Below are 26,548 nucleotides of genomic sequence, written 5' to 3'. Positions count from 1 at the left end.
GTCTGGGGCAGCTCCTTCTGCAAGGAAAGCAGGTGGGAGTTGGAGCCAAGGAGCTGAAAGCTGCAGGCACAGCCTGGAGGGGAGGGAGCTCAGATTTGCACAAGGCTGCTCTGAGTGCCAGGGCTTGGATGAGGGAATTGGTGGCGTGGGGTAGGGACAAAGTCTGATGGATTGTCAGCCATGAAGGGTCTTGATTTTCACATCTATTCAGAGTGCAGGAGGAGGTGCTGGGGATCAATATCAGCTGGGGATTGCTGATATCAGTGCATAAACAGGAAAAGAATAAATGGGAAAAAAATCCTTCTCTCTTTTTTTTTTTTTAAATGAAATATGTTGTTACAAATGGGGTGAATGCTTATCCAAGTCCTGCCTATGCTCAGGTTTCTGGCAGTAGCTCTGTTTCAGGCCACCTGAACCCCAAATTGCTCTTGCTCCCAAGTTCTTTAGAATGGCCCATTAGGTCGAATAGAAAATGAATTATTTACTGAATGGACTCCAGATGAACAGACAAGAGACTTTAAACAGACTGCTTCCTCCACAGGATAACCCAAAGAAGTGCTAGTGGATACAAACCCAGGGCACAATCAAGTTCCCTATATTACAGCTCGTGAAGAGCTGGCACAGATTAGGAGTCAATGGAACTCAGCACCCAATTGATGGTGGAGCACACCTGGAGCCCTTTCTTTCCCTCAGCTTCCAGAAAGGAAGCACCAAGATGCATCCAGGCTTGGCACAGAAGCCCTGCCCGTTTCCAGGGGCTATGCAGAAGAGTTGTGCTTTGTGCAAGTTTTGTGTAGCTTTTCTAGTTTGTAAAGTGAAGTGTGTGTCAGTCCAGAATCCAAGGCTCATCTCCCTTCAGGCTGCTCTCAAGGCAAGATGTTTCTGGGCAGCTGGGAACTGCAGCTCCCTGGCAGCAGAGAGAAGTCAGGACAGGACAGATGTGCGGCCTGGGTTATCTCCCCAGTTGCTGTGAGGGGGAGATGCCCTGAGTTATGGCCCCAGCTGCTGGACAGAGCAGAGGAGCCCTTCTGTGGCCCAGGGGAAGTCCTGCTCCAGGAACCTGCTGGAACCAAGGGGCCCTTGTGACATTGGGATGCCTGATGGAGCCAAGGGACCATGGGGACACCAATGAACCTCCTGGAACCAAGGGGCCCTTGTGACACTTTGGAACTACAGAGACCATTGCTGAGGACGGAACCTCATGGAACCAAAAGCCCATTGTGACAGATCAGGGCCTGGGGGAACCAAAAAGAGCATTGTGACACCGTGGGGCTCCAGGGAGCCAAATATCCACTGGGACAGTGCAGAACCTCCTGGAACCCAGGGGCCTCTGTGACACTGCAGGGCCTCAGTCAAGGAGTGCAAAGGTCTCAAACATTCCTTGCAGGGTTCTGCCTTGGGGAAGGGGAACCTCCTTGGTGGCACCTTGGGCTGGCACACACTTGAGGAGTGCGTCTGTTTCCAACAATGAGACCTCAGAGTTTTAGATTGCTTCAAAATAAAAAGGGAAAAACCTCTCTTTCCTGAGTGCAGGCAGCTCTCCAAGCAAAGCAGGTCCCAGGTGAGGGAGGACACAGGGGATGGGGTTGGGGAATGTGGAGCAAGGTTGTCCACACTGGCTCACACCTCAAGGCACAGCTTCTCTGAGCAGGCCAGACCTGCAGAGGAGAGACCCTGGGTCAATATCAATCACAGAATGCTGCAATCACCTCTGCTCCAAAGAGAGCAGGAATAAAATACATCCTTTAGAACAGGAATGTGCATTTCCTAGAAGCTGTTACCAATACATATTATAATATTGGCTTTTCACAAGGATTCAGATGAATGCTGTATGTATCACGTTCCAATGGCTTTGCTGTAACAGTCGATAGAGGATGTTTGAACTGTCTGCTCAGTTGGGATAACTCCAGTGAACAGATGATGGGGACCCTGCTGCTATCAACACTCAGCACCTGTGCAAAGAAGGAGCCAAGGCCCAAATTCAAAGGGGAGAAGAAGAGGATTAAAACCACAAGCCAAGACACAAGCATGCTGTAAAAAGGCAGACCCAAGGAGTGGCCATGCTAAACAGTTCATGGGAAATGTAAAGTAGTTAATGGAGAAGTTTGAATATGCATAAAGTCTATGAATATGCATCAGGTGATGCAATAGAAATGGGATATAAAGGGTGTTTCCAAAACACCAGGGGTGCTCTTGGCAGAGGGCCAAGCACCCGGCCCTTTTAACCCTTTGCTTTATTGTCTTTTTCTCCGTCTGACTTTCTTATTAAACCTTGCAAAATTGACCAGGAAAGTGAATGTTATTTTTCACAGGATCCGAGATGGGAAATTGAGACCCAAAAAGAAGAATTTGGCTGGAAAAGGAACAGTTTGGCCCAAAATTGAAGGTTTCAGCAATAAAAATGGGCAGCTTAGATGTAAAAATGAGAGTTTGGATTAAAACAAATTGGGAGTTTGACTTTAAAGGTCCACCCAGGTGAGCCAATGTGGGCCTAAAAAGGGCAGATTTTGAGTACTCAGGTGAGAAATATGGACCCAAAAAGCAGAATTTGGGCCAAACAATAGGAATTTGGGTGCCCAGATGGGAAGATTGGAACCAAAAAAGGTGAGTTTGGGTGCCTGGATGGGAAATGTGGACCCAGAAGAGGGAATTTGGATCCTAAAAGGAACAGTGTGGCCCAAAATTTGGGATTTCAGCAACAAAAAGGGGCAGTTTAGACGTAAAAATGAGAGTTTGGTTTAAAAAAAATTAGAGTCTGAAGCTAAAACGTCAACCCAGGTGAGCCAATGGCAGCCTGGGCAGAAATTTGGGGCAAGAAAGGGAGATTTGGGCTGAAAAAGGGAAGTTTGTGCCAGACAAAAGGGGAGATTGTGTCCAAAACAAGGACAGTTTGCCCAAAAATAAGAATTTGGGTCCTCAGGTAGGAAGTTTGTACCTGAAATGGGGACATTTGCCCCAGGAAGGGAGAATTTGGGCCTAAGAAAAGGGGAATTTGGTTGCTCAGATGGGAAATTAAGACCCCAAATGGGAGTTTTGGTGCTGAAAGGCAGAATTTGGGTCTAAAAAGGGGAAATTTGGGAACTCAGGTAGGGTATTTGGACCCAAAGAGAAGAATTTGGGGCCAAAATGGGTACTTTAATCCCAGAAAAGGGAAATTCTTCTACGAAGATGAGCAATTTGGACCCAGAAGGGGGAATGTGGTTCCAAAATGGACTGTTTGGCCCAAAAGTGGGGTTTGTGCAACAAAAAGTGTTGGTTTAGACCCCAAAATGAAAGTTTGGATTAAAAAAACAATGGGAGTCTGACACTAAAAGATCAAGTCAGGTGAGCCAATGGCAGCCAGGGGGTAAATCTGTGGCAAAAAGGGGAGATTTGGGATGAAAAAGGGGAGTTTGGACCAAGAAAAAGGAGTTTAGGGGCAAAAAGCAGAATTTTGGCCTAAAAAAGGAAAATTTGGGTGCCCAAATGTGAAGTTTGGACCAAACCAGGGAAATTTGGGATCTAGTGGGAAACTTGGACACAAGAAGTGGAATATTGGTCCAAAACCAAGAAATTTGGGTGGAAAAAAGGAGAATTGGCATGCTCCAAAAAAAGAGAAGTTTGGACCCAGAAAGGAGAGTATTGGCACTGAAAGGCAGAATTTGGGCCTAAAAAAGCAGAATTGGGGTGCTCAGGTGGGGAATTTGGACCCCAAAAATGAATTCTGTGTCTAAAAAACGGAAATTTGGGCTCAAAAAATGGTGAATTTGAGTGCCCAGATGGGAAATATGGACCCAAAAGGGACGATACAGCTCCTAAAAGGAACAGTTTGGCCCAAAACTGGTGGTTTGAGCAACAAAAAGGGGCAGTTGAGATGTAAAATTGAGAGTTTGGATTAAAACAATGGGAGTCTGATGCTAAAAGGTCAACCCAGGTGAGCCAATGGCAGCCAGGGGGAAATTTTGGGGCAAGAAAGGGAGATTTTGGATGAAACAGGGAAGTTTGGGCCAGAAAAAATGGGAGATTATGTCAAAAAAGTGAGAATTTGGGCTCAAAAGTGGGAATTTGGAGACAAAAAACAACATTTTTAGCACTCTGGTGGGACATTTGGACACAAAAAGGGGAATTTGGGCCTAAAAAGGGGTAAATTGAGCACTCAGGTGGAAAATTTGGATGCCAAAAGGGGAATCTGTGTCCAAAAAATGGAAATTTGGACTCAAAAAACGGTGAATTTGGGTGCCCAGATGGGAAATGTCAACCCCAAATTGGGAATTTGCCTCCCAAAAGAAACAGTTTGGCCCAAAACTGGGGGTTTGAACAACAAAAAGGGGCAGTTTAGACCCAAAAATGAGAGTTTGCATTAAAACAATGGGAGTCTGATGCCGAAAGATCAACCCAGGTGAGCCAATGGCAGCCAGGGGGGAAATCTGTGGCAAGAAAGGGAGATTTGGGATGAAAAAGGGGATTTACGGCCAGAATAGAAGAGTTGTATCCAAAAAGGGAGAATTTGGGCATAAAAAGGTAGAATTCGTGTGCCCAGATGGGAAATTTGGACCAAAAAGGGATAATTTGGACCAAAGAGGGGTAATTTGGAACAAAAAGGTGGAATTTGGGCACTCAGGTGAGAAATTTGGACCCAAAAAGTGGAATTTAAATGAGAAAAAATAGGTATTTGAGTGCCCAGATGGGAAATTTGGACCCAGAAGGGGAAATTTGGTGTTAAAAGGGAGAGTTTTGGTCTAAAAAAGTGGAATTTGGGTGCCCAAATGGGAAGTTTGGACCAAAACTGGGGAATTTGGGACCTATTTCTAGGGGAAAAGATCCATTTCAAGCTATCAACTACTAACATCAACTAACTTAACAACATTCTAACAACTTTAGCACAACAAAAGGTTAATTTGGGTGCCCAGATAGGAAATGTGGGCCCAAAAGGGAAGATCTGGCTCCTAAAAGGAACAGTTTCGCCCAAAACTGGGGGTTTGAGCAGCAAAAAGGGGCAGTTTAGATGTAAAAATGAGAGTTTGGATTAAAAACAAACAGGAGTCTGATGCTAAAAGGTCAACCCAGGTGAGCCAACGGCAGCCAGGGGGGAAATTTGGGGCAATAAAAAAAGGATTTAGAAAGAAAAAGGGGATTTGGGGCCAGAATAAAAGGAAGTTTCTGTCCAAAAGTGGGAATTTTGGGTCCCAAAAATAGGAATTTGGGTGCTCAGGTGGAAAGTTTGTACCTGAAATGGGGACATTTGGGCCAGGAAGAGAGAATTTAGGCCTAAAAATGGGGAATTTGGTTGCTCAGGTAGGGTATTTGGACTGAAAAAGAAGAATTTGGGGCCAAAAATGGGGACTTCGGTCCCAATAAAGGGGAATTTGTGTGCCCAGATGAGAAATTTGGAGCCAGAAGTGGGAATTTGCCTCCCAAAATGGAGAGTTTGGCCCAAAACTGGGGTTTTGAGCCACAAAAAGTGTTAGTTTAGACCCAAAATTAAGATTTTGTTTAAAAAAAATATTAAAGTCTGATGCTAAAAGGTCAACTCAGGTGAGCCAATGGCAGCCAGGGGGGAAATCTGGGGCAAAAAGGGGAGATTTGAGATGAAAAAGGGATTTTGGGCCCAGAAAAAAGGGGAAATTAGGTCCAAAAGTGAGAATTTGGGCTCAAAAGTGGGGATTTGTGGCCAAAAAAGAACATTTTTGGCACTCAAGTGTGACATTTGGACTCAAAAAGGAGAATTTGGGCCTGAAAAGGGGGAAATTGAGCACTCAGGTGGAAAATTTGGATGCCAAAAGGAGAATCTGGGTCCAAAAACCAGAAACTTGGACCAAAAAAAGGTGAATTTGGGTGCCCAGATGGGAAATGTGGACCCAGAAGGAGGAATTTGGCTCCTAAATGGTATATTTTGGCCCAAAACTGGGGGTTTGAGCAACAAAATGTGCCAATCTGGATCTTAAAGGAGCAGTTTAGATCTAAAAAAAAGGAATTTGGGGCCAGAACAGGGAGTAATGAAACCAGGAGCTTGTCATTAACTCATGTTAATGAAAGTGAGGACATGATTATAACTTGAACCAGCCCCACGCTGGATTTGGGGCTGAGCCCAGGAGCCTCAGGCACTGAGAGAAGGGTGAAGAAGCTGCTCCAGGAGTCCAAAGGCAAAGTGCAAGTCCCTTGGAACATCAGTGGCCCCAGGGAGGGCAGGGAGTGGCAAAGGCTCCCCAGGGAGTGGGGAGAGCAGATCCTGGAGGCCAGGGCTGCAGGGAGCCAAAGGCTGTGAGCAGGAACTGCAATGCTGAGCAAGCCCTGGCTGGCTGGAGGCAGCAGAAAGGCCAAGCCCTGAGCCCAGGCCTGGCCCAGCAGGGCCTGTCCCTCACGGGGGGCTGTTCCTGGGGCAGGGGGATGTGAGGGGCAGCAAGGACAAATGCCATCAACCTGGGGGACCCTGCAGATCCTCATGGAACCAAGGGCCAGCGTGAGCCAGCAGGGCCTGACGCAAACAAGAGGCCCCTGGGAGCCTGCGGGGCTGCAACAGCCCACAGCACTCCAGTGATGGCGGCAACCAAAGGCTCCTTGACTTGCCTTTGGTGCACGGGACAAACCCCAGCAGATATTCTCAAGGGACACAGAGGCAAAGAACATTCTTAGTTGCAAGGGACCCCCAAGGACCAGCAATTCCAGCTGTCAAGTGAATGGCCCACACAGGGATTGAAGCCACAGCCTCGCTGATATCAGCACCGTGCTCTGACCAACGGAGCTCAGAGGTGAAAACCACACAGAATTTTATTGGCAAAGTACAGAGAACCAAGGAACTTGGGCAAAGCATTTAATACAACATCCAGTTGAACATAAAACACTTTCCACAGCAATGACTGCATTAAGTTAGCCCATTTAACCTGCAAACCTTTAACCCTTGAGGTGTTAAGGTACCCAAAATCATTCACTGCAGAGCCAGAGAAGCACTGAGGAATGATCCTGGACACACAGGTCAGGGCAGGCGCTTGTTTTTATTTGAAAGCACAAGGAACAGACCTCTTGTAGGTCTTTGTGTTTCAAAAGAAAGGTAGATATTCATGTAGAAATACAATAAGTAATACTACAGTATTTGTAAAACACACAACAGTAGAAAAAGTTACCAATGAATAAATGCACAATTAGGGAATAATAAGGCTGAGATTCCAAAGAGTTACATTCAAAAGGCTCTGCAGCAGAAATGAGAGTTTAATACTTCTGAAAATACAGAGTCATCAATTTTCTCAGGGCAGCCTTGAGCTCCTGGTTCCTCAGGCTGTAGATGAGGGGGTTCAGGGCTGGAGACACCACTGAGTACAGAACTGACACTGCCAGATCCAGGGATGGGGAGGAGATGGAGGGGGGCTTCAGGTTGGCAAAAATGCCAGTGCTGACAAACAGGGAGAGCACGGCCAGGTGAGGGAGGCAGGTGGAAAAGGCTTTGTGCCGTCCCTGCTCAGAGGGGATCCTCAGCACAGCCCTGAAGATCTGCACATAGGAGAAAACAATGAACACAAAACAGACAAAACCTAAACAGGCACCAATCACAGTAAGTCCAGCTTTCCTGAGGTAGGATTTGGAGCAGGAGAGCTTGAGGATGTGTGGGATTTCACAGAAGAACTGGCCCAGGGCATTGCCCTGGCACAGGGGCAGGGAAAATGTATTGGCTGTGTGCAGCAGAGCACTGAGAAAGCCACTGGCCCAGGCAGCTGCTGCCATGTGGGCACAAGCTCTGCTGCCCAGGAGGGTCCCGTAGTGCAGGGGTTTGCAGATGGACACGTAGCGGTCGTAGCACATGATGGTCAGCAGGAAATACTCTGCTGAGATGAAGAAAAGAAAGAAAAAGAGCTGTGCAGCACATCCTGAGTAGGAGATGGTCCTGGTGTCCCAGAGGGAATTGTGCATGGCTTTGGGCACAGTGGTGCAGATGCAGCCCAGGTCAGTGAGGGCCAGGTTGAGCAGGAAGAAGAACATGGGGCTGTGCAGGTGGTGGCCGCAGGCTATGGCACTGATGATGAGGGTGTTGCCCAGGAGGGCAGCCAGGGAGATGCCCAGGAAGAGGCAGAAGTGCAGGAGCTGCAGCTGCCGCGTGTCTGCCAGTGCCAGCAGGAGGAAGTGGCTGAAGCAGCTGCTGTTGGACATTTGCTGCCTAAGGAAATTTTTTTCTGTGGAGGAGGAAAACACAGCACAGAGTCAGGCCACAATTCTATGAGCAAAACATATTGCCTATCTTATAGCAATTTAACATTCAGGGTCTGTCTTTTTACAAACATTTCTCTGCATTCCCCTCACCTGGGCTCTGGGATTTGCAGGCACTGAGAGCAGGGACTCACAAATGGGCTCTGGAGGATTCCTTCTTCTTGTGCAGTGAGAGGCAAACGAGAACACTGGCTGATCTCCAATTAACTGAAGTCGTGATACACCAAAAAGCTGTTCAGATTTCCTGTTGGCAATTTGCTCATCTGAAGAACTGAGCTGAAGGAATTCCTTGTATTTGTTCATCCAGTTGAACCTGCTGCCGTTAGGAGAGGTTGTGGGTGTTTGAAATGCCTGACATTTCTAATGTACTGCAGGTGAAATGGTGTGGGTGTGAGAGGCACAGGGATGGTCTCAGTGCAGGGACAAGAGAGCAGCTCTGCCCATCAGGGCTGTTCTCACTGCTCCTTGCTGGCAGCTTAGAGCTGAAGGAGAGGCACCCAGAGGAGTTCCCTGAGAGAAACAGGGCACTGCTGAGAGCAGAGAGCTCTGGCTTCAGAGAGCACAGTGACAGAGCCCTCGCCTTCTCTCAGGGTGTCTCTTTAGGATCTCAGCTGTCTCCTGCCAGGCTGGGGCACAGAGGGATCATTGCAGCTGCCCAGCTGCAGCTGCCCAGCAGCGTTTCCCTGGCCCTAGCACTGAGCTGTCTCCTGCACAGGGATCCCAGGCAGCCCAGAGACACCACAGGAGAGCTGTGCCCTTCTGGAGGGCACCCTGCAGCCCTGCAGGACAGCCAGGGAATCAGCTGAACGGCCCCTGAATGGCGAGAGCTGGGCACTCTGCTCCCACAGACACATCTCCACAGCAGCATCCAAAGGCTCCCTGCCCGGACAGGCACCTGCCCCCCCCAAACCCTTGCACTGCCTCAGCAAACCCACTGGTGGCAACAAGGACACACAGGCACCTGGGGATGGCAGGGAAATGCCACAATGCTGCCGCCAGGGGAGGAGGGACACAGAGACTGATGGAAATCAGGGGTTTCTCCTTCCCCGGGCTCTGGCTGCTGCAGGGACAAAGCTCACCCGAGCCCCCGTGGGCTGAGGGCAGGGGCTCTGCTTAGGCTGGGAAAGGAGCCCGGGCAGGAGTTGCTGGGGGAAGGTGTCTGAGGCACAGGGACAGCAGGGAGGTGCCCACATCCCCCTGGCCAGCATCTCTGGCAGCAGCTCCCTGTCCCTCCCTGCCCGTGTCTCTGCTGAGTGGGGCTGTTCCTGCCAGCAGCGTCTCCCCGTGCCCAGCTCCGCTCCCTGCCAGGGCTCACAGAGTCCATCCCCACCCCACGGCCCCGGGACAGCTCTGCCTGTGCAGGGACCTGTCCTGTGCCTCTCAGGGAGCAGCAGGGAAGCCCCGCTCTGGAGCTTCTTCTGCTCCACACCAGGACATCCAAGAGAGCCACCCTGACAGCTCCTGTCAGTGCTGGCATTGTCACAGACACTCCCAGGAACTCACCTGCATTGCTCTGCAGCCAGAGACTCACCGTGTCCAGGGGGCTGTGCAGATTTCTCCCCTGATGGGGTCTCTCCTGTTCCCCCACCCCAGGCTACCTTGAACCTCTTTCTCACTCCTGCTGCCTGCCCTTGCTGCCTGCAGGTACTGCCCTGCCTGCCCTGTGGCCACCTGCTCTGCACCAGAGGAACTGGGAGAGTCCATCCAAATGATCATGGAAACCATGGGATGTGCTAGCCTTAGGAGAAGCCTCCAGGAATGGAAGTTTAGCTTTGCTCTAGCCAGAGAATTATTCTTTCAAACACTGTGAAGATTTCTCCTCTATCAAGAGCTCAGTCACCCTCCCAGCCCAGGCTGCCTCTCATCTGTCTGTGCCCTGTGCTGTGCCCGGGGTGGCTGCAGGCAGTGCCCCAGCCCTGCTGGGCTGTGCCCAGGAGCTGCTCCTGGCCAGAGCTGTCTCTCTGCAGCGCTGCCCTTGCCAGGAGCTGCCTCTGTGCCAGAGCCCAGCCCAGCTGAACAGCACAGACACAGCACAAGGACTTCTCTTGTGGGTTGGGCGCTGAGTCCCTGAATATCAGTCCCCCAGAGGGAGCTGAAGAAACCTCTCAAGAATTCAAAGTCACAATCCATCTCCAAAGTTTCGTGAGGTTTTAATGGGTCCCACTGAGGCACTCAACTGGGAAAGTGTCCCCAGGTTCCAGGGAGAGCAGAACACTGCAGGCACTGGTGACAGCTGGGGACAAGCAAGGGAAAGGTGTCTCTGGTGCTGAGCAAAGCTGGATGTGTTTCAGGAGTGCCAAGGGCCAAGGGCTGAGCCCCAGCCCCTGGCAAGGCAGATGCTGTCCCTCCCTCATTGCTCAGGGCTCTTCCCGGGCCACTGGCATGTGGGGATGTGCAATGCCAAGGGCAGCACCATGGGGCGGCCCCTGCCAGGCTGCTGAGCAGGGACAAGGAGGCAATGAGGCCCCAGGGCTGCCAGGGTCACTTGTCTCCTCCTCATGGCTCAGGCCCAGGCCCAGCAGCCATGGCCAAAGGGCTGCACAAGTTGCCTCTGGCAGGGCCTTGCAGCTGCTGCCCATCCCTGTGCCCTCTCCAGCCCAGGCTGCCCTACGGTGTCCATGCCCTGCGCCTCTGGCCCTGCAGGCTGTCGTCATCCCCCGGCTGCCCCAGCTCGCTGGCCCCTTCCTTTGCTGACAGCTCTGCGTCCTGCCTGCCTCTGCCTGGCCACACAAAGCCTTGGCCTTGATACCAAAAGGGTTAACTCAATTTTTACCGTGCCTGTGAACTTCTAGCACAGGAACAAGGCATGCAGGGCCTGCCTTCCCAGCAAGGATGGTTGGGAGACAAGAAAAAGACATCTGGCTCAAGGGTGCAGTGATGGGAAAAACAAGGACTGAATCTGGGAACTCAGGGTGTGGTTTTATGGAAGTGGGTAAATTGTAATATGCATTTAGCCACTGTATAAAAGCAACACACTGGGAGAATCACATGTCCATGTCAGGTTAGGAGTTATCCCATGTTGGACCTCAGGCCTGAATAAATCATGTGCCTCTTAAACACCAAATTAGTGTTAAGGAGACTTACTCTGACGTTTCAGAGACTTGCTGATGGTGGGGCCTCACAGAACCAAGGAGTCAGCTGTGACACTGGGCAAACTCATGGAACAAAGGGTGCATTTTGACACAGCAGAACCCCACGGAACCAAAATCCATTTTGGCACACTGGGGCCACATTGAACCAATGGTCCATGGTGACACTGAGGAACCTCTTGGAACCAAGGGGCCCTTCTGACACAGCAAGGCCTTGTGGAACCCTGGCCCATGGTGACACCATGGAACCGCACAGAACCAAGGTGACCATGTTCTACTACAGAACCTCAGGAACAAAGGGCCCATGGTGACACTGCAGAACCAAGGAGACCATGGTGACACTATGGGGCATCATGGAACCAAGGGTCCATTGTGACTCTGCTACCAAAAATGGGAAAAAATAAAAGAAAATAAAAATAAAAATAAAAATAAAAATAAAAATAAAAATAAAAATAAAAATAAAAATAAAAATAAAAATAAAAATAAAAATAAAAATAAAATAAAAGAAACTGCTTCACAGCAAGGGAGCAGTGAGAAGCAGCATTCTTTATTCAGCCAGTTGCACAAGGGGGAATAGCTCTTCCCAAAGGTGTGCGTGCTGGGTACAGGAAAGTTCCTGCTTGTGGACTGTATTTTACATCCATATTCACTGACTGTCACAGAATAAACATACATATGATAATAATTTCTCTGAAATCATTAATATATTTTCTCTTACCTTCATAGCTGTGTTCTTCTGTCCTGGGCGTCTCTTTGGTGGTCCCTGGTGCTTGGTGATGCCAGAGTCAGACCTGACTGCCTGGTGAACTGGTAAAAGTTGGTCACTTTCCAATTCTCCTTCTTACACAATGGGCATGGTGCAGTTCCATGGGCCAGGGGGTTTTGAAGAACAAGAGCTGTGTGTGCTCACCAGCTGGAGATGGTTTTTCATCTGGTAACATCCCCCCTTGGAGGCTTGTGATGCTTCTCTTCAAGCCTTGCTAAGCCTCCCATCTGTGGTGTCTGCTGGAATTCAATGCCCTCCCCATCCCAAAGCAGCCCAGCCTTCCCCTCCTGCAGCCTTGGTCTCCAGCACAGCCATGGAGGCTCTTTAGGCTCTGGACTTTTCCTGCAGCCACCAAGGGCAGCTGAGCTCTGCCCTTGCCACAGCCAGCCCTGGCCAGCACAGGCCATGCACAGCAATTCCTTGTCTGTGCCTGGCCTTGCTGCCAGCCCCGGCAGTGGCTCCGTGGCCCCTTTGTGCCCCGCTGGCCCAGCCATGGTGCCCCAGCCCCTGGGCAGGCCCAGCCCAGGGCAGGAGCATTGCGGGTGGGCACGGCCCCTGTGCCGTGGTGCCCACAGCAGCCCTGGGGCTCTGTGCCCCATGGCCTCCCTGCTGGGCAGCCTCTCCCAGCTCCTGCAGAGCCCGTGGCACCTGTGGGCCTGCACACACAGCCCTGCCCTGGGCTCTGCCGGGCTCTGGGCCAGCACAGAGGCCGGGCAGGGCTGGCCATGGCCAGCAACAGGCCCTGAGCCCTGCAGGAGGATGGAGCTGGGCCACAGCCAAACTCAGCCCAGGCCAAACCTGGGCTCAGCAGCCAGGGCTGGCAGCACCTGGGGACAGAGCCTGGCGGTGACAAATGTCCTGGACCCCCTCTCTGCTCTGCTCATGCCACCAAGGGCACAGAGCAGCCTCCTCTCTCGGCCACTTGCCTGTTTCCAATTCCTTGCCCTGTAGGCGCTGTCCCTGCCCCACAAGGCCTGGGCCGAGTCCTGTCCCTGCATGCTCACACAGGCTGAGATGGACACTGCTGGTTTCTCTGGCAGGCTCTCTGAGCCCAGCCCAGCTCCCTCCAAGCTGTCCCAGCTGCCCTGAGCTCTCGGCAGCAGCCAGGGCCTCTCCCCAGCACAGCCCAGCCGGCTCTGGCCCCACAGCTCTGCTCAGGGCAGGCTGCTCTGGGCACTGCCCCACGGCCTCAGCCCCTCTGCAGGGCACAGCAGCAGCTGCAGCTCAAAGAGGCCTCAGCCCCAGCCATGGGGGAAAGTGCCTGGCCAAAGGAAAAGGAGGCTCCCTGGGTGCCCTGCTCCCCTCTCCAGGAGATCCTGGCAGCTCTGCAGCCCCTCCTGCCATCCCATCTGCCCAGGCCAGCACCACAGCCCCGGCCTTGGGGCCTCAAGAGCTGCTCCTGCTCCAGGCCCAGGGCCCATCCCAAAGCTGGGGCAGCCACAAAGCTGTGCCCATTGCTGGTCATTCCTGCTCTCACGAGGATGGATCCTCAGCCACTTGGAGGTTGCTGATGAATTTTACTTTTCCACAGGCCTCTTCTTTCTTGAGCGCTTCAGCTGAGAAATTCAGTGACAAAGGCTCATTAACATTTGTTCAAATCACCCAAACAAGATAAGCCCATAGGAAAAATTCAAGTCGTCAGTTCTTCCGTGGTTAATTAGACAAATTTCAGAAGCGTATTCAAAGTAAATCTACTGTACTGAAAACAACTGAGATATAATTGTCTGGTCCTGTTTAGTTTTCTTTTTCTGTTTCTAATCCCCAGTTGATATTAATCCCCAGCACCCCCTCATACAGTCTGAATAGATCTGAAAATAAACACCCCTTATGACTGATGATTAATCAGGCTTTGTCCCTACCCCCACCCCACCATTTCCCCCATCCAGCCCCTGGGACTCAGAGCAGCCCTGTGCAAATCTGACAAACCATGGCTGTGCCTTCATTTCCCTATGCTCCAGTGCAGCTCATTTGGAAATTTTCCCACTAAAGTTATGGAGAAGTATTAAAAAGAGCTTCTAGGAAATGCACATTCCTGTTCTAAAGGATGTATTTTATTCCTGCTCTCTTTGGAGCAGAGGTGATTGCAGCATTCTGTGATTGATATTGACCCAGGGTCTCTCCTCAGGAGGTCTGGCCTGCTCAGAGAAGCTGTGCCTTGAGGTGTGAGCCAGTGTGGACAACCTTGCTCCACATTCCCCAAGCCCATCCTCTCTGTCCTCCCTCACCTGGGACCTGCTTTGCTTGGAGAGCTGCCTGCACTCAGGCAAAGAGGGCATTTTCCTTTTTATTTTCTTTTTTTCTTTTTTTTTTCTTTTTTTTTACGCAATCTAATACTCCCAAGTTTCATTGTTGAAAACAGACACACTCCTCAAGTGTGTGCCAGCCCAAGGTGCCACCAAAAGCACTCCAGACCTGCCCTGGGCCAGCTGTGAGGGTGGATCATCATCCCAACCTGCACTGGGCTGTAAGAAACAATTTTGAGAACCCGGATGCAAGTGTTAAACCTTGGTTAGCGCTTTGTTGTAAACCAGTTCAATTGTTCTGTTGTTTATCCCAAGTTCAGGTTATTAGCTCTTTTCTTGTTATGTATTAGCTGTACTTACCCTTTGCTGTCATGTCCCTGTCCCGTCGGGAGATCACCGCCACTGCTCCCCAGAATGGCGTCCCCAGCCCTGAGGAGGAGGATGACACAAGGGCCTGGACGTAAATGAGAGAGACCAGAGACACACAGGATGCACACAGACTAATAAGACTCCGGAAACAACGAGCCACACTAAAAAGAAGAAATCAAGACAGCACCACCGAACGAGGAAGACCCAGAGGAGTCCCCTGACTTCCTCCCAAAAGCTGACAGCACCAAGGGGGAACTCGACCAGGGTGACATCCCATACTCTGAGCCGAAGAAGACGAGCATTCCTGCAGACTCCTGTGAGGACGGAAGCTCCGACTCTGCTGTGTGGCAAAGTCAACTTCCTCCTTCACTGTGTGGAATCTGGGAGCAGTGGCGGTGTGTGATACCCCTTGGGCCTCCACCCAAGCTGATTCTTGTATTAAAAGCATTAAAAAGGACCTCTAGTCCTGCCCAATTTATTTCAGTACCTAGACAGGTGTTGAGAACAGACCCGTGTTTTGGCTACTGCCTGGCAGTGCCGTCATTCCTTCTGACATTCCTTCCCCCATCAAAGGGGATGGGAGTAGGCAAGATCCTGGGAGAGGACACAACCAAGCCAACTGACCCAAATTAGCCAGAGGGATATTCCATACCTCATGACAACATCTCAGAGAGCTAAGCTCAAGGAGAGAGGAGGAAAGGGGGGGCATTTTTGAGTTTTCAGTGTTTGCCTTCTGGAGGAACCATTATGTGTGCTGAAGCCTTTCTTTTCAGAAAATGTCCAAACATCAGATGGGAAGTAGAGAGTGACTTTTTTTCTCTTCAGCCCATGCAGGCCCAGATCTCTACTTAGTTCTTTATTTCACTGTAATAGAACTGCCTTGTCTCACCCTGCTGGCTGTTCTCTGTCTTATCCTCTTCCCCGTCCCAGTGGGAAAGAGAGTGACAGAGTGACAGAGTGGGCACCTGGCACGCAGCCAGGGTCAACCCACTGCAGTTGTTTTGGCACCCGAATGTGGGGGGATATAAAGTTGGTGAAATGGACTATAGCAGGAACCTCGAGGGGCCAGGCTGGAACAGCAGAGGAGTTCAGGCCCGGGGTGGCAAACAGTTTAGCAATGAGCTCGAAGCTGTGGCAGGAGCAGCATGGGGCTGGGCAGACCCAGGGATATTGAGCTAAAAGTGTACTAAAAATCCGGAGCAGTGGCAGAAACAGCAGGGTCTGGGCGGCCCTGGAAGGGGAAAAAAGGTGGAGGGGGGGATTGGTTTGGGTGTTCCCTGGCTGTCACCTGTGTAATGCCCTGGCAACAGCAGCAGCTGCTGGGATCCCGAAAGCAGCCGTGAAACTCTCCCTTTCAGAGGTGGTCGGGTTCTGGTTTTCCCCTGAGGCACCCAAGCAGATGGTGAGGATCCCTCCCAGAGTGATTGGGTATTGAAAGGACCCAGTTACATGGCCACACTTGTGAGCAGAGGCTCACCCACATTAAAGAGACTCAGTGATAGAAAAGTTCTGCAGTAGCAGTGGATCCTCGGGGCAGCAGCACTCCAACACCAAAACCTCAACCATTTGCCCTTTGAGCCGTGTCCCCCAGCTAAGAGACAGCCATAACCCCACTGCCTGTCCCTTCTCCTGTCCTGGTGGGGTGTTGAGGAGTTCTGTGAGCGTGTTTTGGGGGCATTGGTGTTGGTGGGTGTGTTGGGGAAGGAGTTGTCTGGAAGTGAGAGGTCTAGGCTGGAATTTGAGTCAGTTTGATGGCAGCATCCATGGTTTGGCACAGCTTTGGTCATGGAGGACATAAGGAATAGCTGTGACTTTTTCTGTTAGTGGTCCTGGTTCTCATGCAAAAAAAGAAGAGGGGAGAGCTGTAATTTATTGGCCACCTAGATATCTGTATCAGGGGCAGGATTAGCCTTTTTGCAATCTACTCAATTGTCTGGACTACTTTTGTAATACTGAGTGGACTTTCATTCCTTGAGAGCTTTAATCCTTCAGAGAATTAAGATATTATCATCCCTCCATAGAAAACCAAAGCTTTGCAAACCAAAGAATGGCCTTTTTTTAGCCTCTGTGTAGTGTTATGTTTTGTAAAGTGACTCTCAATGGATGATGTTAAGGCAAAGGACTTGCTGCCTTGAGATGGGAAGCAAACTTGCAGATCTTTCAAATTCTCCGGTCATTCCAATTAATTGGTGAAGTCTGCAACTTTTTGGAACTTCTTGAGTTGAGCAACAGGGAAGTAAAGCTCTCATGAATTGAGGGTCCTTAAATGCCAGATCCTTCTGTGCCTTCCCAACAAAGATGTTTTTGAGCTGCAGGAAATGACTTCAATGGGAAAATAATTCCAACATGTAATAATCTGACCAAGGCTAAGTGTTGCCAGCAGTTGTTCCAGATGCTCCTGCCAAGACCCCTGCAGGAAGGAGCCCAGCCCCCAATGCACCTGGGCTTTGGCTGCCCTCTGGCACAGAAGCCCCCAGGGGCACAGGTCTCTGGGGCAGGAGAAGGGCACCAGCACTGCCAGGGCTCGGCTGGGGTGGCAGGTCTGCCTCGGTGGGGACTCTGCCACACTTGCTGATTTCAGTGCTGCCAGGCTCCTGTGCAGATTCTGTGCAAGGCCCTGTGCCCTTCCTGCTGCGGCTGTGTTGGCAGCCCTGGGGGCTCCTTCTGCTGCCCTGAGCCTGCAGAGCAGGGCAGCATTTGCTGATGGTTTGAGGCGTTCCTAAAGATCCTGTCAGGCTGTCTTAGACACTTTGGGCAAGGGATTCCTTCCAAGCTGGGCCACTTTGGGAGGGATGGGGGTGGAACCAGGGCAGGTGGCAGTGCGTGCAAGGGCCCTTTGTGACACGGTGCAGCATGGTAACCGTGGAATGGAAAGGGACAGGGTGTCCAAGGGCCCTTTGTGACACGTGGTGACATAGGGGCTGGCGGTGACAGGGCAACGCCACTGTGCCCAGTGCATGCGACGGGACAGGACGCGCCAGAGCGGTGCTGTGAGGAGTCCCCGCACAGCGCACTCGATTGTGTCTGACCCGGAGCTTTTCCAAGACTTGAATCCTACAGGTGACCTCGTGGCAAGACTGCGGGCCTTGGTGGCCCGTGGCTTTCCCGAGGCTTTTCTTTTGCAGGTGCCTGTGGGGGAAGACTGAGGGACTTGGTGGCCCGTGGCCTTCCCAAGACTTTTCTTTTGCAGGTGCCTTCAAGGCCAGACTCCGGTACTTGGTACCTGGAGCTTTTCTGAGGCATCTCCCATCCTTCTGGCCTCTGTCCTCAAGGTGAGACTGTGGGACCTGGTGACCACAGTCATTTACGAGGAGTCTCCAGTCATTGTGGCAGGAGCCCTCGAGACCCGACTGCAGGACTTGCTGTCCTGTAGGCTTCCTGAGGCTTCTCTCTCGCAGGTGCCTTCAAGGCACAACTGCACGACTTGTTGACTCAGAGATTACCCAAGGCATCTCTCTTTAAGGTGCCCCCAAGGCCAGATTGTGTCATGGAGGGCAGATTCCTCAACCTGTTCCAAGTGTTCAGAGGGAACAGAAAGACAGCCCCTGGAGCTGCCCCAGCACAGCAGCCTGAAGAGCCGGAGCAGTTCCAACCACTGCAGGATGGTGAGTGGCAGAGCTGGGCCACAGGGCTGATGGCTGCAGCCAGCCAGGCCCTGCACCATCCCATCCCATCCCATCCCATCCCATCCCATCCCATCCCATCCCATCCCATCCCATCCCATCCCATCCCATCCCATCCCATCCCATCCCATCCCATCCCATCCCCTCCCCTCCCCTCCCCTCTGGACATGCCCAAGGACAAGACAGAAGAGGGGCTGGGGCTGACCCCTGCCAGTGGCCGTGCTCCATCCCCTGAGCCACCCCAGGGCTGTCCCTGCCTGGGGAGTGCAGGGCTGGGCTGTGTTCTCCGGCCTCTCCCGCAGCCCCTCAGCTCTGGCTGCTCTTTGACAGATGCAGGCATGGATGAGAGACAAGAGCAGGAGCCTGCCCGTGGCCGCTTCCGCAGAACGCTGAAGGTACCTGCAGCCATCCCCACCTGGGCTGGGCCTGCTGTCACTGCTCAGCCCAGCTCTGCACTTGCAGCACTCCATGGAACATGCCTCTCTTCCCTGTCTTTTGTTCATTCTGCACAGAGGTTCCGCAAGTTCCTGCGCATTGGGCGTAGAAAGAACACCACAGCAGCAACTGAGGGCACAGCTGAGCCTGACTCCGGGCTGACCGAGCTCCAGGCAGAGCCTGATGTCAGCCCAGATTCAGCTGAGCCCTCACAAGACTCTGATGCTGCAGTGAAGGATGACAGGGCAGAGGCTGACATGGCAGGGACTGAGGGCATGGCCATTCCAAATGATGACATTGGAGAGACTCAGAGCACCACGGATGCCAACAGGATACTCACTCCCACTATTAGCCAAGAGCTCATATGGGATTATTTCAAGGACCCTCGTGTGTCTTCTGACATCATTGACAAGAGAGCTGCTGCTTCTGACCAGCAGGTAGCCAGCCAGGGGCCAGAACTGGAGGTCTCCCAGGATCCTGTGGCCCTTCAAGCCACATCCACAGGGCCCCGTCAGCCTTTGAGGCCAGCAGAACATGACGGGAAGGGAAGCACTTCTTGGGGAAGCTGGGGAAGTTGCTGCCTTGGACAGCACTCCATGCCTTCCCCATGCCTCCTCCAGGTGCCATCTACTGTGAGGAACATTCACCAGAGTCTGGTGTCCCATGTCACTGTGGATATCAGGCAGAAAATTGACATAATAAGGCTGGCTGAAGAACACCCGGTCGATGTGGTGCTGACCCTCCTGCGCTGTGCCCCATCGTGTGACAGGTATGGGGCCCACGTGCCTTGAGAGCTCAGGGCTCAGCAACCTTTAGGGCCCATCGCCCTGCACAGCCTGACCAGTGGGCTCTGCCCAACAGGCAGAGAGGTCCAGGAGCCTCAGGCCCCTCTGTGTCCTGATGCTGCTGCCAATGCTCCCTCCCTGCCCTTCAGGGCACGGAGGCTCTGTCCCCTGAGACCCCACAGCTACACAGGGCATGGCAATGTCACTGAGACACCCCTGACACAGAGCTCTGATCCCACAGAGCTGCTGCCATGATGTGGCAAACCATAGCCTCATCGGGACCAACAGTTGAGAAAGTGCTGCCAACACTTCTCTGTGTGATGGAGAACTGGCCCCTTTGCAGCACCTGCACCTCTGATGGGGACAACAAGGACGTTTTGCCCTTGAGTGTGAGTTTCTGGAGATGATCACCTGGAGCTTGCTTCCCCAGGAGCTCTCCATCTTCTTCCTGCCGAAGGCGCTGGGCTGAAACCTGGGCCAGGGGCAGGCTCAGGGGACACCGGGCCCGCTGTTCCCCGCGCGTCTCCCCTCGGGCTTTGCCCCATGGACACCTCAGCACTGAGCGCTGTCTTGGTGTGATTCTTTTGCAGGCAACTCTGGTGCTCTGGGTGATTGTCCAGATGCCACAGTGCCACGAGGCGATGATGCTTTATTCCGCCCGCCTGTTTGTGGCTCTGCTGTTCCATGTTGTCATCACCACACAGCAGATGCCACCAGTGGAAGCTGACAGCTTCTGGAAAGCTTGCCGGGAGCAACACCGCCTTCCCAGCAACGCCAACAGGTGCCAGTCCTCCTGTCCTTCCCATGCCCTTGTGGCTGATACCAGTGCACCCAGTGTGACCTGGGCTGTGCTCTGCACACAGGTTTGCAGTGCAGGTCATGAAATCTCTGCTCTGCCGACTGCGGTGTGACAATGTGGTCATGGAAATGGGACGCAAGCGTGGCTGGGACACGCTCCTCTGTGCTGACATGCAGCACTATGCCGTGGGTCTGCTGGCCAGGTGAGCCTCACTTCTCCCAGCTGCCTCTGAAACTTGTGCCCTGTGCCTGGGGTGTCTCACACAGTCCCTGTGGTCCTGGCCAGAGGGCCTCGTCACTGAGGGATGGCTGAGCAGACTGGAAAAGGCTGAGAGAGGAGGGTGCCCAAAAGGAGCCACTTCCCAAAGCACCCACGGTCCCTCCAGGGATGCTGGGGAAAGGCCAGATCTCTGTGAGTCATTCCTGGGAGAGGTCTGTGCTCCCCCCATATCAGAGTCTTGGTGCCGTTTTCCCCCTGACAGGGAGATGCGCCGTGGCTTGATCCCCTTCTGTTTCCGCATTGCAATCCACCTGCTCAAGTCACTCAGAAGAGAGGAGCCATGCTGTGATCTGTCCTTCCTGGCATTCCTTGTGGAGGTGAGCCCGATGGCCAGCACTCCCTCGCTGAGCTCCCTGCCAGCCCTGTCCCCTTGCATAGCCACAGCTGCCTGGGACGGTGCCCGCGCCCTGTGCTGCTGCCTGGGCCCAGCCCTGCGCAGTTCCAGGCTCCTGCTGGCCGGCTCCCCTCTCACTGCCCTGTGCCTTTCAGGTCCTCGAGTGCTTAGATTTGACTAAATACGGTGACGGTGTCCTTGAGATCGCATCAAGGCACCTGCAGAGCGAGTGCGGGCAGAGGCGTCGCCTGGCGCTCAGAGGCCTCGTGGTGCTCAGCAAGGATCCCTCGATGGTGAGAACGGGGCAGCGGCTGAAGCTGTGTTGGGCAAAGCAGACCCTTGGGCTGGCTGGGCTTCAGGAGCTGAGGCAGCTGCTCCCAGCTCTCCTGCCTCACCTGCCTGAGTGCTTTGGGACAGGACTTTGGCCTCTGGGCCCAGCAGCAGCATGGTGGGGTTGCAGTGCCAGGGTGGTCTTGGCACTGCAGCCGTTCAGGGCTTCCCAGCACTGCCTTGTGTTCCAAACAGGCCATAAGAATGTGCAGCCTCTCTCAAAGCCTTCAGGACCTGCTGGCTGATGCAGATGGAGATGTAGTTGGCATGGCCCTCCGTGTGTTCATCAATATGCTCAACAATAAAGACATCATGATATGCAGCACCACTGCCCCAAAGCTGGCTCAGGCACTCCTGCTGCTCTTTGATCACGTAAGGCTCTGTGCCCCCAGCCACGGGCATTGGCTGCTGCCCAGAAACTTTGTGTCTTACAGATTTCTGGGCCTTTGCCCAGCTGAGCCTGGAGGAATTGGTATTAAGGTCTTCTTCTCTTCTTTTCCTCCAGGACCATGGCCATGTGCAGTTGCTCTCCCTTGAGCTCTTCTTCAAGGCAATGGACTTGGTAGTGGACGAGGGAAAGAAGGCCCTGGAGAAGATTTTGGACCAGAGCCTGATTCCACTCTTCATCCACTGCCATGATGAGAACTGGCGTGTGGCGAAGGTGAGGTTTGCTGTGATGCCGGTGCATCCCTGGGAGGGGCATCGGCTTCCTCCTGTCCTGGAACCTCCCAGGCTGCAGCTTCCTCGGGGCCCTGTCACCCAGACAAGAGTCCTGTGCCCTGGGCTGCAGTGCCATCTCTGCATCTCTGCTGCTCTCCAGGCCTCTCGGGAAACGCTGCTTCGTGTGGCCGAGTTCCTGAAGAGGAGGAATCTGAAGCGGCTGGTGAGAAAGGAGCAGCTGTCAAAGTTTGCTGAGCGTCTGGTAAGAACAGCCTGGAGAAGCCCAGTCTTGAGAAGCTCCCAGCCCCCAGCACTCAGTGTGTGGGGCTGGCAGCTGTGGCCCCTGCCCAGTGCTGCACCCAGGGGTGCCAGCCTGTGCCCCACACGCCGCTCCCTTCCCTGGGCCGCACGGCTTCGTCTCCAGGCTCCTGTGGCCCCGAGCCGGCTGCCGATGGAGCCACAGCCCAGTGGGGCTGCGGGCCAGGGAGACAGCGCGGCTCCTCGGGCAGCTCCCGGCTCTCTGCCCCCTCCAGAGCCCGGCGCCAGCGGCTGCTGGCCGGGCCTCAGGGCTGGGCGGGCACGGGAGGCCGGGGCTGGCCGCAGGCAGCAGCGCCCGGCCGAGGGGCAGAGCCCGCGCCAACCCTTCCCTCTACCGCTCTCTGCAGCTGGCACAGGACAAGAACCGAGCAGCCGAGCACCTGTGCCGGGCCCTGCCGTACCTGGACAGCCCACAGGAGCCGCTGCGAGAGGCGGCCATCAGGTTCCTCGGTGAGCCACGAACCCGGGCTGGCTCCCTCCCCGCCACAGCTCGGCCCCAGCCCCGGCTGCTGCCCCGGCAGCGGCACCCGGGCCCGGCGCCCTGGAGCCCCGGCTGCCCTCGGGGCTGCTGCTGCCGGCCTCTGGCAGCCGGGCCCTTGGGCTGAGTCAGGATGCAGCAAGGGCCCGGGCTGAGCCCTGCCGGGGCGGGAGGGCGTGTGGCCACAGGGCTGCAGCGCCGCTGGCAGGGAGCTGTGCCGCCGGGGCCCTGACAGGCTCTGTGTTCCCAGGGATGGCCGGGGAGCAGCTGAGGGGGCAGCAGGAAGAGCTGCAGACCCTCATCGCGGGTGAGTGAGGGCAGCGGGCAGTGAGGGGCTGGCACTGGGGGATCTGCAATGCCCGGGCAGGGAGCTGTAATCCGTGCCCCGGCTTCAGAGGGCTTCTCTCCCTGTGTGGACACCTTGGTGGTGTGGGAATATCACAGAGAGATTTCAGCGACATGGGGCGGGGATTTGGGTGGGGTGTGGATTCGTGACCAGGACCTTGCAGCTGATCCTGTTGGCCTCTTCACTCTTGTGGCCACGGCAAGAGCAGGCTGGGATGGCTCTGGCAGGACTTTCTCCTAGGATTCCCACAGATCTGGGCTCTGATCGTGGCTCTGTTCCCCTCTCTTCCAGCACTTCAAGCTCTAAAAAGAGATGACAACCCTTCTGAGACAAACACAGTTCTTCAGCAGAAGTTTATTGAAAGAACTGCAGAATTACGCTCGTCTGCTGGCTTACGAAACCAGTCTTCATGTAAGATGCTACGGATGATGAGACTACGCTGAGACCAGAAGAGACCAGCTGGAGCTCCAGGCACTGCTGGCAACTGGCCCAGCTGAGCCTGTGGAAAGCTCGCATGGCTTCAGCCCTCTCCCTGCCTTTAGATAGCTCTGTCCCTGCAGCCCTAAGACACTGCCCATCCCTTCTCTTTCCCTCCACCCTCCCTCCCTTTTGATAGCTCCCTCCCTGCAGCCCTGAGACACTGCCCATCCCTTCTCTTTCCCTCCACTCTCCCTCCATTCTGATAGTTCCCTCCTTGCAACCCTCAGACACTGCCCATCCCTCCTTTTTCCCTCCACTCTCCCTCCATTCTGATAGTTCCCTCCTTGCAACCCTCAGACACTGCCCATCCCTTCTTTTTCCCTCCACTCTCCCTCCCTTTAGACAGCTCCCTTCTTCCAGCCCACAGACCTTGCCCATCCCCTTTTTTGCCCCTCAGCTCATCCCTTTGCCTCACACCCCATCAATAAACAGTTTGCCTTTTTCACTTTACCTGCATCTCTGTGGAGTTGAAGGGTCACAAATCCAGAGCGCTGTGACACACAGGCCCCTCCTGCCGTTCTCTCCTGCGCTGTGTTTTGTGCAGAGATGCAGAGGAACGAGCGGAGATCAGGCTGGAAAGGTCCCTGTGCTGAAGGTCCAGTTCCACAGCACTGTGGAGTTAAAGGTTTAACTGAGCACCCTGAAGGCCTTGGATTTTGGAAGAGCCAAGCTGAGTATGCCCTGAAGCCGGCTGTGAGGGATTCTGTGGCAAGCATGCACAGAGGGCAAAGGAGCTTGGAATGCCTGAGTCTTTCTAGAACAGCTTCCTGAAAGCACAGCAATGCTCCATCCCTGGACAGGATCAGGAAGAGGGCAGAACCGTTAGAGCCAGCAGAGAGATGGGGACTTCAGATGGCTCTTCTTTAGAATGCTGTTTATTCTATCAACTAGATTACAGCAGGGGGTCGTGGGTCAGCCTACAGCTGCTGGCTACAGGCAAGCCCTGTGTCCTGAAGCCCACTTAGTTCTGCTTACAGTGCATTATATCACTTTCTTTTGCTGTCTGTATCATTGCATAACAACCAATCAGCATCATACACAATACCTTTACACGTACATATATTCTATCAAAACTGCTAAAATTACCATACTATGTTAGTGACTAACTAATCATTTGAGTTAGTAATTACATATTAAATTTTCAAAGTTGTTTTGTAGTGGAAAATCCTTTTTGCTTTGGTAAAAAATGTCTTTCTGTCTGCCTGTGCTTTTTCACTTGGTAGAAAACATGCTTTGTTTGAAGACCACTTAAATCTTTTGGACTTTAGCCATAAAACCTCCTTCTAACTGACTAAACCTTTGTTCTAAACCTTCCAACTCGACTAAACCTTTGTTCTCTCAGTGGTTTCAGCAATAAGTGGCCCTAAAAACATCTTTTTATATATCCAAGCTTGCTTTCATTTCTAGAGAACCTTCCGGTAAGCATTCATATCTGTAAAATTTTTGTTAAATTTTCTTCCTTCCTAACATCTCGCCCGGTCTGATGAACAACATAGATGCTAGAAATTGTCTTATTCATCATTTGTGCACACATTGAAGTATACATGTGTCACAATCTGCTCACACAGGCGGGCGTCGTCAGAGGTTCATTTGATCTCAGAGTGCAAAAAGGACACCAAGGGATTTCAGTTTAAATCACAACAGCAATAATGCATCTTTATTTTAGTGCCAGCATCATGGGTTATGCAATGGATGAGAAGGAGAGAAAGAGAAAGAGAGACAGGAATAAAGAGGCAAAGTAAAGAGAGAAAACGGGGGGGGGTAATAGCTACCAATGGACAAGATGGGGTCACCCGTGTCTTCTTCCGTGGGGAACTCTCTCTCCAAAAGCAACTTAGAAAAGTCACCTTTATAGTCTCAAGTTTCAAGGCAAGGGGCAGTTGGCCAAAAGGTGGGGAGATGTATAGGCTATTGTGGTGTGACCCGTTGCTCTGGCAAGCAGGTGTGAGGTACTGAACAGGCCCTGCTCCTCACAAGTCCCTGCTCAGCAGCAGGAACGAAGGCAGTGTTCCGTGGCAGCACAGCAAACACCTGCAAACAATCACTCTTGTGCTGTAGGTCGAGCACACCTTCAAACAATGGCTTAGCAAGCATCCACCTCAACCAGGCCAGAACCCCTGCACAAAGTCCCCTGGGCTCCTCAGGGTCTCGGTCTCTGTTCTTGCCATGCTCGTGAGGCAAATGAGGGAAAGTTCAGACCGTCTCTTACACCACCCCGTGACTCACCATCATCATCAGGAGGGCTCCTTTGTAGTGTTGTTGCGAAGTCTTCAGGTCTCCTCAAAGGTTGGTAGCATACCCTGGAAAACAGAGACAGAAAATCAGTCAGAAAAAGAAAAGCAGGAAAAAGATAAGGGTAAGAAAAAAGGAAAAACAAAAGCAAAGAATCAATTTTCAATTAAAATATACATTCAACTTCTTATTTCAAAGCATAAGCAATTTCAATTAATCCAATACAACCCAAATAAACAATTTCAGGCAATTTCTTGATCAAGAGGGCCGATTTCCTATTTTTACTTTTCCAAAATTTCAATTAAAACCTGGTGAAGCTGATAGTAAAATCTATTCTAAGATTCTAAAATCTTAGAAAATTTGGAGACTTAGAAAGAAAGTTAGGTTTGGAAAGCCCTGGGAAAAGTAGGCCCTGAGAAATGTTAGGCCCTGTGCTTGCTAAAGATCAGGTCAAACTGCACCTGTGTAATCTGAATATGATAAATGATACAATTGTTAGATGTGAGCAGATATAATTATAGTTTAAAGAACATAAGGAACAATGTTAGGGGGCTGGGGGGGATCACAAGAAATCCATGCTTGGGTAAAAACAATGCATCCAATAGAACAATGTAAGTTTAATAATTAATATATAAGTTGTATAATGATAGAGTATAAAACATGTTCAGTTCAAAACCAAGATGGGTCAGATTTGAGTATGTGCACCCCTGACACCCAGAGCTCTTCAATAAAGCACCTGCATATAATCAATCTGTGATTATGTGTGTTCCTGAATGCTGACATTTTGGTGACCCAGATGGGACCCTG

General features: G+C 52.4%; 4 protein-coding genes across 4 annotated transcripts in view; 1 reads left to right on the top strand and 3 right to left on the bottom strand.

The window, feature by feature from the left end:
• Positions 1-26,548, bottom strand: part of LOC147649073 (uncharacterized) — a 219,371-nt gene that overhangs the window by 75,255 nt on the left and 117,568 nt on the right. The gene's annotated exons all lie outside the window — the stretch shown is intronic.
• LOC147649075 (uncharacterized) overlaps positions 1-26,548 on the bottom strand; it is a 165,466-nt gene that overhangs the window by 82,516 nt on the left and 56,402 nt on the right. The window lies entirely within an intron of this gene.
• LOC147649077 (olfactory receptor 14J1-like) lies at positions 6,774-8,488 on the bottom strand. Its single transcript, XM_086865121.1, has 2 exons — positions 8,269-8,488; positions 6,774-8,141 (listed from the first exon to the last, which is right to left on the bottom strand). The coding sequence occupies exon 2, from the start codon at positions 8,116-8,118 to the stop codon at positions 7,186-7,188; it is 933 nt and encodes a 310-aa protein (XP_086721247.1). The 5' UTR covers positions 8,119-8,141; positions 8,269-8,488; the 3' UTR covers positions 6,774-7,185.
• Positions 17,586-23,959, top strand: LOC147649076 (maestro heat-like repeat-containing protein family member 7). Its single transcript, XM_086864973.1, has 16 exons — positions 17,586-17,914; positions 18,106-18,247; positions 18,596-18,660; positions 18,778-19,137; positions 19,321-19,469; positions 19,727-19,874; positions 20,076-20,266; positions 20,349-20,486; positions 20,766-20,880; positions 21,053-21,190; positions 21,423-21,599; positions 21,733-21,888; positions 22,048-22,149; positions 22,553-22,655; positions 22,934-22,990; positions 23,321-23,959. Exons 2-16 carry the CDS (start codon positions 18,130-18,132, stop codon positions 23,470-23,472), a joined length of 2,169 nt encoding a protein of 722 aa, XP_086721099.1. The 5' UTR covers positions 17,586-17,914; positions 18,106-18,129; the 3' UTR covers positions 23,473-23,959.

The sequence above is a fragment of the Cyanistes caeruleus genome, chromosome 28 (genome assembly GCF_971803275.1).
Source record: "Cyanistes caeruleus chromosome 28, bCyaCae1.hap1.1, whole genome shotgun sequence".
Taxonomy (NCBI): domain Eukaryota; kingdom Metazoa; phylum Chordata; class Aves; order Passeriformes; family Paridae; genus Cyanistes; species Cyanistes caeruleus.
The sequence above is the reverse complement of the archived record's forward strand: the minus strand, read 5'-3'. Positions and strand labels throughout refer to the sequence as shown.

Coding starts and splice junctions, on each gene's coding strand:
- LOC147649077 (XM_086865121.1), bottom strand. CDS start 8,118: ATGTCCAACAGCAGCTGCTTCAGCCACTTCCTCCTGCTGGCACTGGCA.
- LOC147649076 (XM_086864973.1), top strand. CDS start 18,130: ATGGAGGGCAGATTCCTCAACCTGTTCCAAGTGTTCAGAGGGAACAGA. Junction 18,661..18,777: donor GCTTCCGCAGAACGCTGAAG/GTACCTGCAGCC, acceptor CATTCTGCACAG/AGGTTCCGCAAGTTCCTGCG. Junction 20,487..20,765: donor GCCGTGGGTCTGCTGGCCAG/GTGAGCCTCACT, acceptor TCCCCCTGACAG/GGAGATGCGCCGTGGCTTGA.